Source organism: Monocercomonoides exilis (assembly GCF_001643675.1).
Source record: "Monocercomonoides exilis strain PA203 chromosome Unknown scaffold7-2047599, whole genome shotgun sequence".
Classification (NCBI taxonomy): domain Eukaryota; phylum Preaxostyla; order Oxymonadida; family Polymastigidae; genus Monocercomonoides; species Monocercomonoides exilis.
Window position 1 is genome coordinate 915,127 of NW_027150552.1, and position 13,278 is coordinate 928,404.

General features: G+C 34.3%; 6 protein-coding genes across 6 annotated transcripts; 2 read left to right on the plus strand and 4 right to left on the minus strand.

Moving 5' to 3' along the window:
• Positions 1-599: 599 nt before the first annotated feature.
• MONOS_18565 (uncharacterized protein) lies at positions 600-2,612 on the plus strand. Its single transcript, XM_067871596.1, has 4 exons — positions 600-749; positions 824-894; positions 962-1,458; positions 1,518-2,612. Exons 2-4 carry the CDS (start codon positions 825-827, stop codon positions 2,274-2,276), a joined length of 1,326 nt encoding a protein of 441 aa, XP_067733385.1. The 5' UTR covers positions 600-749; position 824; the 3' UTR covers positions 2,277-2,612.
• A 3,285-nt stretch (positions 2,613-5,897) lies between these two features.
• On the plus strand, positions 5,898-6,377 carry MONOS_8564 (uncharacterized protein; the record flags this gene model as incomplete). Its single annotated transcript, XM_067878986.1, has 1 exon — positions 5,898-6,377. The coding sequence occupies one exon, from the start codon at positions 5,898-5,900 to the stop codon at positions 6,375-6,377; it is 480 nt and encodes a 159-aa protein (XP_067733386.1).
• Positions 6,378-9,100: 2,723 nt separating this feature from the next.
• On the minus strand, positions 9,101-9,655 carry MONOS_8565 (uncharacterized protein; the record flags this gene model as incomplete). Its single annotated transcript, XM_067878987.1, has 1 exon — positions 9,101-9,655. One exon carries the CDS (start codon positions 9,653-9,655, stop codon positions 9,101-9,103), a length of 555 nt encoding a protein of 184 aa, XP_067733387.1.
• A 694-nt stretch (positions 9,656-10,349) lies between these two features.
• On the minus strand, positions 10,350-11,258 carry MONOS_8566 (uncharacterized protein; the record flags this gene model as incomplete). Its single annotated transcript, XM_067878988.1, has 1 exon — positions 10,350-11,258. The coding sequence occupies one exon, from the start codon at positions 11,256-11,258 to the stop codon at positions 10,350-10,352; it is 909 nt and encodes a 302-aa protein (XP_067733388.1).
• A 213-nt stretch (positions 11,259-11,471) lies between these two features.
• On the minus strand, positions 11,472-11,861 carry MONOS_8567 (uncharacterized protein; the record flags this gene model as incomplete). The annotated part of the gene is made up of 1 exon (XM_067878989.1): positions 11,472-11,861. The coding sequence occupies one exon, from the start codon at positions 11,859-11,861 to the stop codon at positions 11,472-11,474; it is 390 nt and encodes a 129-aa protein (XP_067733389.1).
• Positions 11,862-11,885: 24 nt separating this feature from the next.
• On the minus strand, positions 11,886-12,230 carry MONOS_8568 (uncharacterized protein; the record flags this gene model as incomplete). Its single annotated transcript, XM_067878990.1, has 1 exon — positions 11,886-12,230. One exon carries the CDS (start codon positions 12,228-12,230, stop codon positions 11,886-11,888), a length of 345 nt encoding a protein of 114 aa, XP_067733390.1.
• Positions 12,231-13,278: the final 1,048 nt, after the last annotated feature.

The following is a 13,278-nucleotide window of genomic DNA, read 5'->3' on the forward strand; positions in this document are numbered from 1 at the left end:
GCAGAGCGGATGACAGACGATATCAAAAGTGCTGGATTCAAACTTAAATTGAGATAATATCTTTCATTTTATTGCTTTGTTGAACTTTGAGCATATTGCTTGAACATTGGAACTTCTCTTCGTTCATCTTTTCGCAATAATCCCATCTTTTGAAGAAATATTGATTCCTCAATTTACATTATTGACCTTTATCTGTGGTCATTCAGCATATTTTTATCATTCCTTCGAGTGTCAATAAGTCTTTGCCTTCGTTCATTCAATCAATTTCGATTTTTGGATTTTCATTTCTATCATCATTGAAAAATCTTTAATTTTCGGAACGAAATTGAAAAGAGCGCAATTCAATAATTAACAAAAATTTTTGAGTATGTGTGCATCAGATTCTATTGTTTCAAATTCGAGCAGTTTCAAAAAATTAGAATCAATGCAATCCACATTATTGTTGAATTGCTTTCTTTTATCCCCTCTTCTATCGAATTCCATTTTCATACAAAAATTGTAGTAAATTCTTAAACGAGAGAACAAATGTTCATATTTATTTGAACCTTATTTATTAATAATTCTCAATTCGAAAATTTAAAACTGATTTTGGTTTGATCAGAAAGAAGCAAAAGATTTGACATTAAGTTGTTTTTAATACAGATCAATTCTTTTGTTCTTTCATTTTCGTTTTTATTCTGGATTTATATAAACCAAAGCAATTGATATTGCGACTATTACTCTTTTTATTTTGCGAGACTTATAACAATGTTTATCTTTATATTCTATTTTGTTGCTTGCTAAGATTTGTTCCTCATTTTGAATATTTTTTTGTGACAAACAGAATGAGTATATGTGAAGATGATAAATGTGAAAACGGAGTTCAGACAATGACCAGAGCCGAGAAGTTTTCGAGTTTGCTTGTCTATTTGGATTGAACAATTGTGAACAAATATTTTGTTTTTTTGAATTCTATTTGCAGAATTGTTTTGCGAACTGGAGCATTGCACAGAAGATGAACAAGAACAGATAATCATTGAAATGAACGAACTTATTGATACGATGAACGAAGATGAATATTATTCTGTTTCTTCAACAGAGTTGTTCAATAAAATATGCAAAATGATTGAAGAAAGGAAAATGTCCATAAAAAATTCAGTATTGCTGCTGAAATTTATGGGATATTGCAAAGCATTGAAAACTTTGTATGACCTTCACTTTGAAGAATCTTCGTTGCGTACAAATTTTGAGAAGATGATAATTGATGAAAGCAAGAAAAAAAAAGAAAAGAAAGAAAAACTTTTAGTGGATCTTTGTGAATGCAATCTGATGCTGAATGAATATGTTATGTCAGAAGAATTGTTATCAGTCTGTGTTCAATGCCTTATGAAAGTTGCTTCGAGCAGAGAGAAAAGGGAGGAAGAAAAAAAACAAGTGGAAATGGCTTTACTCTCTTTAAGTTACAGTGGATGTTGGAACGTTTGTTCAATTATGTTTCACATGTGAGATTTTCTGAATTTTTTGAATACAATCATTAGAATATGGCAAAAGATCTGCATTTTGATGAGATCAAAGAAATCATCCAATATCATCAGGAACACAACAATCTGACACAACTAGCTTATCAGTCTGTTTGGGAGTTTTTGATGTACGGACTTGAATATGATGGAAGTTTAGAATATATTATTGTGAATAAACTGCATTTTGTGAGAGAGGCAGTGAGGGAAATAGACGAACTGTCGCGTTGCGTGGATTGGATGAGAAAAGAAAAAAACGAAAATGAATTGAAAAAAGTGTTGATAATTTTGATGAGATGGCTTAGACTTGTGGATTATTATTTCTATGAATGTGGATTGTGGAACGAAGCATCAATTGATCTTTTATTCAGCGTTATGAGGGTGTTTCGGGTATCAAGAGAAAATGAAAGAGCGATAAGAGGCATCTGCCTTAAATCATTTCAAAGTGCTATGAAAAACATTGATGTGGAAGTTGAAGACTTGTTGAAAAGTGGTGCTGTCGATGCTGTTTTGGGGGAAATAATTCAATCAAATGTTGATAGCTTTCTAACTGATTACAGTTTGTCGTTTTTAAGAGAACTTTGCGTTCGATTGATGAGCAAAATAGAAAAAAAGCAAGGGAAAATCCATCGAACAGAGCTGAAAAGAATGGTGTTTGAAAGCATGGAGGAAGAAGGATATGAAGATTGCATTATCAGATTGTGCCAATCCAAGGCTGGTGAAATAGATAATTCATATTTCTTGATAAAAAAACTGGAAGATTATTTTGTTAACATTTAGTTTTTCTTTGCTATTATTCTCTTCTTTTGTTTTGTTTTCGCTGAATTTATCTTTTGCCGAACATTTATTTTCATGTTTTTAGAAATGCTTTTTGAATAATGAAGAATTTGAAAACTTTGATCATGTGAACTCAATCTGCGAAAACAAACTTTTTTTCCTCACTTCCCTATCTTGAGAATGACTGTTTTGATTTCTCTATTTTCCATCAAAGCTCACTATAATTTTTTTTTGAATTTTCATTCTTTCTATTTACTTCATATTTGTATTTAAGAGTGCAATAATTCTCCCATTTTCTGTTTACCGAGAATTAAAGGAAAATATTGGATATTGATCTGATAACTTGGTTGATGGGTGAAAAATTGGAATATTCAAATTGAAAAAAGGCACAATAGTGTTTTTTTATTGTGAAATAACTTATCTTAATAAAAATTCAATTCGAATTTTGATCATGAATTCAAATTTTATAAACAAATGTTATAAGATGACAAAAAATGAACTGTTCAATACCGTTCGTTTATTGAAAACGTTTATCTTTGAGATTATTTCAATATTATAAGTCATTTGATTTTGAATTGATTGCCGATTTCAATGAATTAGTGTATACATATGGGTGATTATTTTTGAAATCATATATTTTTTCTGGGTGTTGATTTTTCAAAGGTTGTTTGCTTTTTGAAAGAAAATGTTAATTAAAAAGAGCAAAATCTTGATATTTTTTTTCAGAAAAAAAATGATTTATCAGAATCAAAGATTTAAATGCATTCGATAAGCCTTTTTTCTTATTAATTTTTTTTATTGATATTCAAGATCATTTTTAAAACCGAAAATTTTGAAAGAAATAATATGATTTCAAAAATAATCACCCATATACGAAACGAAAAAATTAACGATTATCTAAAAAATCACCCATTTATGCATTGTGCATATAGAACCTGACATGTAACAAAATATTGTTAGTGTAAATAATGGTGGACACTTTCAATAACTTTGGACAGTCGCATAATCTCAACAACAGTTGACAGTTGGATTTGGACAATTAACACAATTATTCCTTCAATGAATACAAACTTATATATCAAACAAAAATGAAACAATTTGCTCCCAAGAATAAAGAAAAACACATTTTTTATTTTCGGAGAAACTCGGAGAAATAAGATTCTCCGAATTTCTCCGAAAACTAAAATTATTTTTTATAATATTTTATTGTGTTGGATGGGTGATTGAAACAATGCATATTTGTTTGCATTTAATGAAAGAATTATTAGGTTTATTGTCAAAAAGCAACAATCAATGGTTTCTGACAAAATGCCACTGTCCACAGTTATTGAAAGTGTCCACCATTATTAACACTAACTATACCAGAAAAGATCGTTTTCTCAATAACAGCAAGAAGTGAATTTCAGAAAAATTTCCTTCTAATATATCTCATCAAAACAAACTCATTTGATATACGGGACTTTAAAACCAGCTTCATTTGAACTCAAAAAATTATTATTAAAATCTCGTAGGAATAGAGTTTTGAGTTTCTCCAAGATTTCATTAATTGCTAAGGAAAGTGTTCTTTAAATATGAAAGTGAAATTCTCGCAGCCCAACAAAGTCGGTTAAGTTTATATATATATAGAGGATATATATCACACTTTCTTCAATTGTACAAATTGAGAAAACAATCTTGTCCGGAATTTTGAATAGAATCTGGTATTTTATACACAATCAACACAATCTTTTATTCGAAATTTGTAAACTTTTATTTTAAAACTTATAAAATCGAGTATTTTGATTAAAATTATTTTTTTTGCAAAAATTTGGTTTTAAGCTGAATGACGGAAAGTGATGAAAATGTTGTATTTAGTCAATATTCAAATATAGACTGGAAATTGAATCTGCAACATTACAGATAGTGCAAAAAATACCGGACATCGCAAAAAATACCGGACAAAAAACTTTAAAATGGTATGATCAATTCCATGATATCTGTGATTAAAGTTCAATTTCTTATATTTCATTGATTTTGGAAATTTTTATGCACTTTCTGCAAAAAAGCCAAGAAAATCGTGACAAATTTTTTTATGGGATGATAAAAATATGTTGCTTGCGAAAAATGAAGCAGGGTGTTAATTGAAGGAGAAAGTGATGGTTGAAAATGCAGATTTCCAATGATTAAAATATTGGAACGAACTTTTTCAATAGAAACTTACAGAAAGAAGCAGTTCCGAGTTCAACAACAGTAACAATAATTATAAGTTTGTTTCGAGTTGAAAGATGAATGATGTTTGATGTTCATCGACGAGAATGAATCATAACCACAAATTGAAGCGAAAAAAAATGAATGAGCCTCCTCTGTGATGATGTGGGACATCTTCTTATTGATTCCTTTAATTATCCTTAACGAAGGAATATGCATTTCCATGTTGAATAAATATTGGAATAGAAAAATGTTTGTTAATTGTTATTTTGTTTGGAGTGGCTATTCTTATTTGAAAAAAATATTTCTTTTGATAATCAATTAAAAACAATTAAACAATTAAAGAATTTGACGAATACAGTAATGTTTTCTTGTTAATTTGAAGAAGTTTCACATTTGGTTCTTCCTTTGAATTTTTGTATTGACATATTCAGAACATAAACAAAAAATTTTCTGCCTTTTTTCATCATTTCATAGAATTTCAAAAATAAACTTAATTCGTTGTGGACGTTTGATGTCTTATTTGTACAAGAAGTGAGTACAAAAAAAAAAAAAAAAAAAAAAAAAAAAAAAAAAAGGAAAAAAAAAGGAAAAAAAAAAAGAGAGAGAGAGAGACAATTTTTGAGTTTGGATAGACAACAATTTGACAAACTTATTTTGTTCAATGAAAAGATAAAAACAATCACTTAAATAATAACAAATTATTTCATTTCTCTTTATCTGGAAACATTATTCATTTATTTTGAAAATATAAAGAAAAAGTGTATAAAAATAACACAAAAAATTGAACTTAACTGTTATTGAAAACCTTTATCCACCTTTATATCATTTCCTCAATGTTTTCTTCTATTCTTCTATTTAATTAATTTCATTCAAAGATTAATACCCGCATCTCCTGCCCTCTCCCTAGCCATCGCCAATAACATCGCTAACATCGAATGAAAACAGCTTAATAGTTTGACTACCACCAATGGAGGGTATCCAGTTCGCTTCATCAGTACGTGCCAACAAATTTTCTGTGAGCAGCACCACCTTTTTCAACTTGTGTGTGAACGAGGACACATATTTCAGAATTAGAGGCAGAACACTCATGATCGAGGTTAACCAAAACTCGGCAGGGTCACAATCCTCCTTTTCCATCGCCAATGTCGTGTTTTCAGCCAACAAGATTAGTTTCAGAAAAGATGAGTATTTTGCGTGTGAGCCCCTTGTCGCTTTTGTGAAAGAGCCCTTGTTTGCCTTCATGAGAAGCTTCATTCAGAAAGACAACTCGATTGTTGCACATTACAGATCAGAGGCATTTGGCAACTGTGATGTCGACTTGCTTATGTTCTTCGATGGTTTCTTTTCTGATTCGGTGTATGTGGATGGAACACCAAGAGTGAAAGAGATGTGTTGTGGAACATTGAAGGCTCCTGTAAAAATGTGAATTTTGAAATGGGACATTTGAAGAGAACACTGAATATTAAAGAGGAAATTATTCTGTGTCCAAAATCGTCTTCAACAGGATGTTTGGATATGGGAGGAATGAATGTGAAGGCAAAAACTGTGACAATTGAAGAGATTGAATGTCAAACAGAAGTGAGTGGCTCTGAAGAATGCAATATGAAATCATCATCACTGACAGAAATGGAGTTCGTTGGGATTGTTATTCCATCGAGTTTTAACAGAACAATCTCAGCAGTGATTGAATCGAGCACTCAAAAGGGAGAGTTGCACCAGAAGAATCAAGCGACAAGTGTTATTGAAGGAAAGAGGCGTTCAACTGAATTTCCTTTTGTCAAATCAATAGTGAAGATGGTTGAACTGAACACTGTCACAAACTCAGATGCGAAATCGACGTTCTCACTGTTAACATTTTTCTCTCGGGAAATGAATATAAAATGGATAGCGAAGAAAAATAAAAAACTGAGCTAAAAAATTAACAACAAAATGATTGTGAATTGATCGGGATGTAGTTGAATGTCTCTCAAAATTTCTTGAAGATCATCTGTTTGCAGCCGTTCGAAACTTAATTTTTCTTTTCTTCAATTCAACATCAACATAATTGTTAACTCTTTCTTTATTTGAATCATTGCATAATCAGAAAAACTCTTTTAAAAAACGATTTCAACAAATATTTTATTATAGAACATGACATTTAATTAATGGTCATCTTGATCGAAATAATGAAAGATTTCATGATCTTTTTTAACTTTCATTCTTTTACGTGTCAGATGTTGAAAAAAATGAACTTATGAAATGAATATTTGATGAATTGATTGTTTTGTTATGAATGTTGTTTCTATTTATCAATTATGATTCTAAAATATTTTTTTTTCATTAGCTTGAAGACAATAACTTCAGATTTATTTGGATTCCATATTTTGATCGTTCTTTTTCATTAACCATATTCAAACATATATGTTTGTTCGTTGAATTCAATTTTATTTCTTTTTTTTATTGTTGTTTTCGACTGTTGATCTTGTACGAATTTTACATAATTGCAAAGTTTTTTATCATTGATAAAAAGTTGTACAGCTCTATTTACTGGTTTTACAGTTTTCAAAGAAACAATTCTTATTAATTTTGTATTTTATTTCAAAAACAGGAAAGTGATTATTTAGATATTATTTGTGTTGATTTTGTTGTAAATATTGTTATTATGAGGAAGAGACTTGTTGATATTCATTTCTTGTTGTATTTTATTTGCATTGTGAATAACAGTTTTTTTGCTTTGTATTTGATATCATTTCGTTTTATGAATTATTTAAATACGTTTAATCCTCGAATGCGAATGTTTATTTGTTATTCAATGATTTTTAACCACCAAGCACATATTTTAAATAATCGTGAAAGCAAAATTTACATTGTGTAAAAACTACAAAAAAATCATTAAAGATTTAATGGGTTCATAATCAAGAGTTATTGAAATAATTAAAAAAAGCTTATTTATTAAATTGCATAATGAATTATGCGCATGTTCATTTGAAAAAAAAATAAAAATTTCTACAAACCCTTTATTGTTAATGTTGTCCGGTATTTTTTGCGATGTCCGGTATTTTTTGCACAATCTATATTATTTGTCGAAAAACTTAAAAAAATCTTCATTTTCTTAAAAAAATCATCATCATGGAAATCGGATTATCTTTGAATTATTTCAAATCACATAGTCAGATTTCACATAATGCAATCATGATACTTTATTTTCATTTTCATATATTCAGAAGATCAATAAAAACAAATGAAAATTTATGAAAGTGCTTTTATCAATTTACTCAATTGTGTAAATAAATGTTTTCTTCATCTTGTTTTGATGTGAATAATATATTTGGATAATACAATGTGTAATCCAACATATGTGTGATTTTTTATGGGATCATTAAAATCGACTCTTCAAATATGATAGAAGGAATTGGAAAAAAAAAGTTATTTATTGAAATATAAATACTTTTTAAATAATAATTGTGTATTTTTTTTTTTGAAAAACTCAACGACTAAAATTTTGTCCCACAAAAAATCAAAATTGATCATTCTGTTCCCATCATACATTTTTGTTAATTCCACATATGTATTTATTTCACATATCAGCGAATATAAAGTTTCAATAAGATCGATATTACATAAACTATTAACTAACTTTTCATTTTTGATTTTAAAAAATAATCTATTAGTTGTTATTTGTGTCAAACTATTATTTTCATAAATATTGACCTTTTTTATTTCATTAATTTGAATAGACATTTTGATTTTTTGAATAATTATAAACATTTCAACATTTCAATGAGTTGAAAAAACGAAAAGGTGAAAAATCGTTAATCCTGTATAATTTTTTGAAAGTTAATAGTTATGAAAATATAGAAGCAATGATACATATGAATGAAAAACTATTATCAAATATTCGAACAAATTAATTGATTACATATATTTTATTTAAAAATTAATATTATTTGCAATTAAAACATCAAAATGCTTGAAATAAAAAATTCAAAATGATGTTTATCATTTTTTGATCAAATCATGAATTGCATCTTTTTGTTGAGGTTATTTTTCTTTTTCTTTTTTGTTCATCTTTTTCTAATTACACTCATTTTTTTCAAAGAATTTCAAAAAAGGAGCAAATGCTTCACTAATCTTGATAATGCATAATCTTTTTTTGAAAATTATTTTGTAATATGCATGATAGAGAGCAGAAGAAGAAGAGGAAGAAGAGGAAGAAGAGGAAGAAGAGGAAGAAGAGGAAGAAGAAAGAGAAGGAGAAGGCGAAGGTGAAGGCGAAGCAATAGAAGAAGAGAGGTTGAAGTTTGAGGATTGAAAGATGAGAGAGGAAAGGTGGTTAAATTGAGGCAGCCAACTGTGGTGAAGTGGAGGGCAGCGAAGGTGCAGTGAAAGAAAGAAAAATAGAAAGTGAAAGTGAAAGTGTGAAAGATTGAGAAGGAGGAGAAGACACAGAGAAAGAAGGAATTTGTCGAGTGGCTGTAGGAGATAAAGGGGAAAGCGAGGGAGATGTAGAAGGATATTTGCTTCCACTGATTCCGTTACTGAAAATGTTATTATTGGAGTTGTTGTGGCTTGAAGAAGGTGGAATTACAGTCTTTACCGAAGGAACAGTCGGATAAGCGCGAGAAAGAAGCGCGCCGAAGTTGCTGAGTGAAGCAAGTTCAGGATGTGAATGGAAAAAAACAGAAGATAGAGGAAGAAGCAGATGATGAAGCAGAATGAGACGAGGAAGAAAAATGTGAATGAATCGGAGGCAAAAGTTGCAGATGAGGTGGCTGAGAAAGACGAGGAGTGGGAGAAAAAGGGTGAATGTCTGAAGACAATGGAAGATGTGAAGGATAAAGCTGAGGGGAGCGAGAATGAGATGAGCGGAAAGGAGGTGGAGAATGAAAGGTGCAGGAAAAAGGAGCATTGGATAATGCAGCAGATGAATAAGAAACAACTGTGGCAGTTTGGAATTGATTATGAGGAAGAGCAAACGAAGGAATAAATGAAGAAGATTGATGGGAAGGAGACGGACGCAAAGTGGAAGAAGAAGAAGAAGAAGAAGAACCAGAACCAGAAGCAGAAGCAGAGGAAGTGACAGCCGAAGAAGAAGCATTCGACGATGATTCCGAGCGATCAGCAGGGTTGCCAAAGGGATCAGAAGAGACAGACAAGCTGTTTTGCACTGAATGTTGACTAGCCGCGCCTGCAAGAGATGTCTTTCGAGGCATTTCAGATTCATAAAACAGCTTCTGGCTGGACGAGGCGTAGTCGTAGTTATAAGACAAGCTGTGAGATGTGATACGCTCAGAGAAGTTGCTGGAGGCTGAAAGATTCGCACTGGAGCGCGAATAACCTGATCCACTTCTACTTCCACTGCTATCACCACCACCACCACCACCTCTTCCTATTCTCTCGTTTTTCAAGATCTCATTTGTGTAGTGTGCATAAATAGTTGAGTGTCAATCGTAGCAGTCTATTAAGCGCTTCAATGCAGTCGTAGATTCCTCAATGAGGGGCGCAGACAAAGTTAGAGCTACCATCTTCTGCTGATGGATGATGCTCATAAAGAAACGAAGCTGGTAAATGAAATGAGACGAGGCAGCTGTTGCTGTGGAGTGGGTGTCGCAGAAGAAAGACGAAGACGAAGAAGAAGAAGAAGAAGAGAAAGAGTCAGATGAAGATGAAGATGAATTTGACTGTGGAGGGATCACTTTCAGATGTCTGGCTGCTGGTGGTGGTGATGCTGGGAGAGCGGGTGATGGCTGGAGAATGCGAAGAAGCCAGCTGTGAAGGAGCTGTTGCTGCCGCCACTGCTGCTGCTGATGATGCTGATATTGAGACTGATGCTGTATCGGACAGCTGCTTCGCAGACGATGTACTTTCCAGGTGCAGCACAGTTCCTGCATCGATTACGAAGCTTTTCTATCTGATGGTATCCACCTCGTGTTCTCTCTCCAGCTCTGGGATCAGCCTCAGCGTTGACATTCTGTGTCTTTCTGCCATTGGGTTTGCAAATGAGTCACTTTTGATGGAGTACGTGTGGTCGAATGAAGAATTGACGATGAATGTGAGCGGGTCCGGGTGTCTGGAGAGTGGAATGTGGTTCTTTCTGATCTCGCGGATGACATAGTCCCTCAGAAACAGCGTCTTCGTCTGCAGGTTGAAGCGGTTGGTGAGTACATACACACAACACGTGAACATCGCATCCCCCAGCATTGTGCGCATCTGATGATTGAGCGAAGATAAGTCAGCAAAAAGGCTCTCAAGAAGCTTGTTCAGAGAAAAAGACAGCTCTTCTGCACGAATGAGCATCGTCTTTCCCCTCTGAACCGCCTCTTCCGTCGCATACTTGCTCTTTGCGATGGTTGCGATGTGCCTCCGGATCTGCGCCCTTTCGTTCTCCATCTGCGCAATCAGATCAGCATACTTCTCCCTCCTGCTCTCTTTGATCACAAGCGTATGCGACAGCTCATACTGCCTCCTATCCACCTCGTCAAACGTTCCTGAGTGGATCACCACAAAGCACAGGTTGCTCAACCGCTCCACATACACGTTGCGTGGAACAGATGCACGGAACGTGGTGGTGATGGTGGGGACGACAGGTTGAAGTGTATCCATCGACTGCTTCACAGTGCCTATTAGCAGCTGTTCCTCCATTGACGGCTGCCCAGAGGACTCTAAATGAAACATCTCCTCGATCCTCTCCAGTTCTGCGCTCAGAACATCCATCTGCCTCTGTGTTGTTTCAATCGTCCTTCTGATCAACGAATCTCCCTGTTCAAAGAGATCAATCGCATTCAAGTTCTGCAGTGAAGTCTGCGTCTGGGACATGCGCTACTGGAGGAGGTTTGTGTGTGTCTGGAGATGCTCAATGATCAAAATTGTCGACTTACACGACACAATCTGCTGTTGCATCGCCCGGATGCTGTGCATCAACGCCTTGCAGTAGTAGTCCACAGACTCCACAAACTCTGAGTGTGAATAGTTCTCTTTGAAGAATAAGCCAGATATCGTGTCTCTCCCTGTGAACCCCTACATCATGCTCTACGAACTGTGTGTCTGTGACAAGTTCACTGCTTGTCGGTAGATGTTTGCCAGCGCATTCACAATCGCCTGCCTGATCGATTTCGTCTTTGCACACTGAACTTGTGCAGAATCAGGCATTGACCCAGAAGAAGAGAGGTGATCAGGAACATTTATCTGCTCAGTCACACTTGAAAACGGAAAAGTTTGCGCAAATGAAGATAGAAGCGGAGAAGAGGCAGGTGAGACAGTTGTGCCATACCCAACGCCACCATTTCCTCCTCCTCCGCTGCTGCCACTGCAACTTATGCTGCTGCTGCCTTTTTCGCTGTCTGTGACATTTGCCTGTGCAGATGCTGAAGTTGCAAGTGGGCGCATCACATCCTCCTGAACAAGTGTGGGGATGATCATCGAGAAAAACGGGCTGAGCAAGTTCTACGAAATCTGCGTGAGGATCTCCTGGTTCATCTGCTGTGTGTAGATCGCATTCGCTTTGCGTCTGAATAGCGACAGCTTGCTGTACATGCGCGTGAAGTCTTCCATGTTGATGTTGATGACCAGCCTTGTTGTCTTGTTCATCCGTTCAACCAATGTGTCTATATCTGTCCCATAAACAGTATCCATCCCTTTCTTCTGCAAGATCCACGCTATCCTTTGTAAAAGATACAACGTGCAGTCATGAGAGTCCACTAATTGGAATTCTTTTGCTTGAGCGTAAGAAATCGGCTCAATTTTCTGGAAAAGCAGACTACGCTGTGGCTGCTCCTCGCAGAAGAACATGTTCAGCAATAATATACAGTGCTGGGTCAGTTCTGACGTGTTGCTGAAGGAAACAACTAGAAAGCCTTCTAAATTGAGTGAATAGACAGCTAAGTGTGGGCGAAAAGAGATAAGGGCACGAGATGGAGCTATTTGTGTTTGTGGGGTGCAGTGGTTGTTGAGGGCCCTAAGCGATTTCTGTGATTGGGCGAGCTTTTGTTGTGCTGATTGGTCATCATAATAAGAAGAAGTGGAAGCAACAGAAGCTGAAGAAGAAGAAGAAGAAAGAAGAGGAAGAAGGAGAAGGAGAAGGAGAAGGAGAAGGAGAAGAAGAAGGAAAAGGAGAAGGAGAAGGAGAAGGAGAAGAAACCACATGATTTGAAAAAATTCCGTTTGAAATATATTTTCACTGGGAATGAAGCTCAACACAAAAAATGCTGTTTGTTTGAATGGAAAAATTATTTTAAAAATGCAAAAAAAAGAAAAAAAAAGTTTTGCATTGATAATTAAAATTCCTCAAAAGAACAAACCTGCCATCCATATCGCAACTGCAGAAGATTGTTCAACCACTGACGCTGTCAATCTCCTTTTCCATTGTTTCCCTGTTCTCCTTTCTCCATCATCCTTTTCCCCCCATAAATATCCTGCTTTCAATGTTGTCATCCAATTTTTTTCCTGAAAAAAATATCTCCGAATTCTATTCTTTCCAAGAGCTGTCCAATTGTTGGCACACTTCTTCAATTTCCCCTCTCTTCCAAATACTTTGAAATTGAATTTATTTTCATCCCCTCTCCCAATTGAATACAAAAAATTGCAATTCACATCTGCTGATTGTCTCTCGGCATAGCTCTCTTCTTATGATCTTCTCAGAAAAGCAAAAGAATGGTCATTTATATAATTTATCAGACACTTGCACTCTGAGAAGGCCACTGATAGAAACATCAAAAAATAAACAAGAACCATTAAAAAAGCAAACTGTAAAACATTTTCTTTCGACAATCAAATTGCTGCATTTCCTTCCCAGATGCTTTTCTTAAAAATCATCTTGCCTAATTCCATCATCAATTCC

Bases quoted from the DNA above. Each gene is read 5' to 3' on its own strand.
- MONOS_18565 (XM_067871596.1), top strand. From the start codon at position 825: ATGAGTATATGTGAAGATGATAAATGTGAAAACGGAGTTCAGACAATG. The intron at 895-961 runs GTTTGCTTGTCT...TTCTATTTGCAG, and splicing joins CAGAGCCGAGAAGTTTTCGA to AATTGTTTTGCGAACTGGAG. The intron at 1,459-1,517 runs GTTTGTTCAATT...TACAATCATTAG, and splicing joins GTTACAGTGGATGTTGGAAC to AATATGGCAAAAGATCTGCA.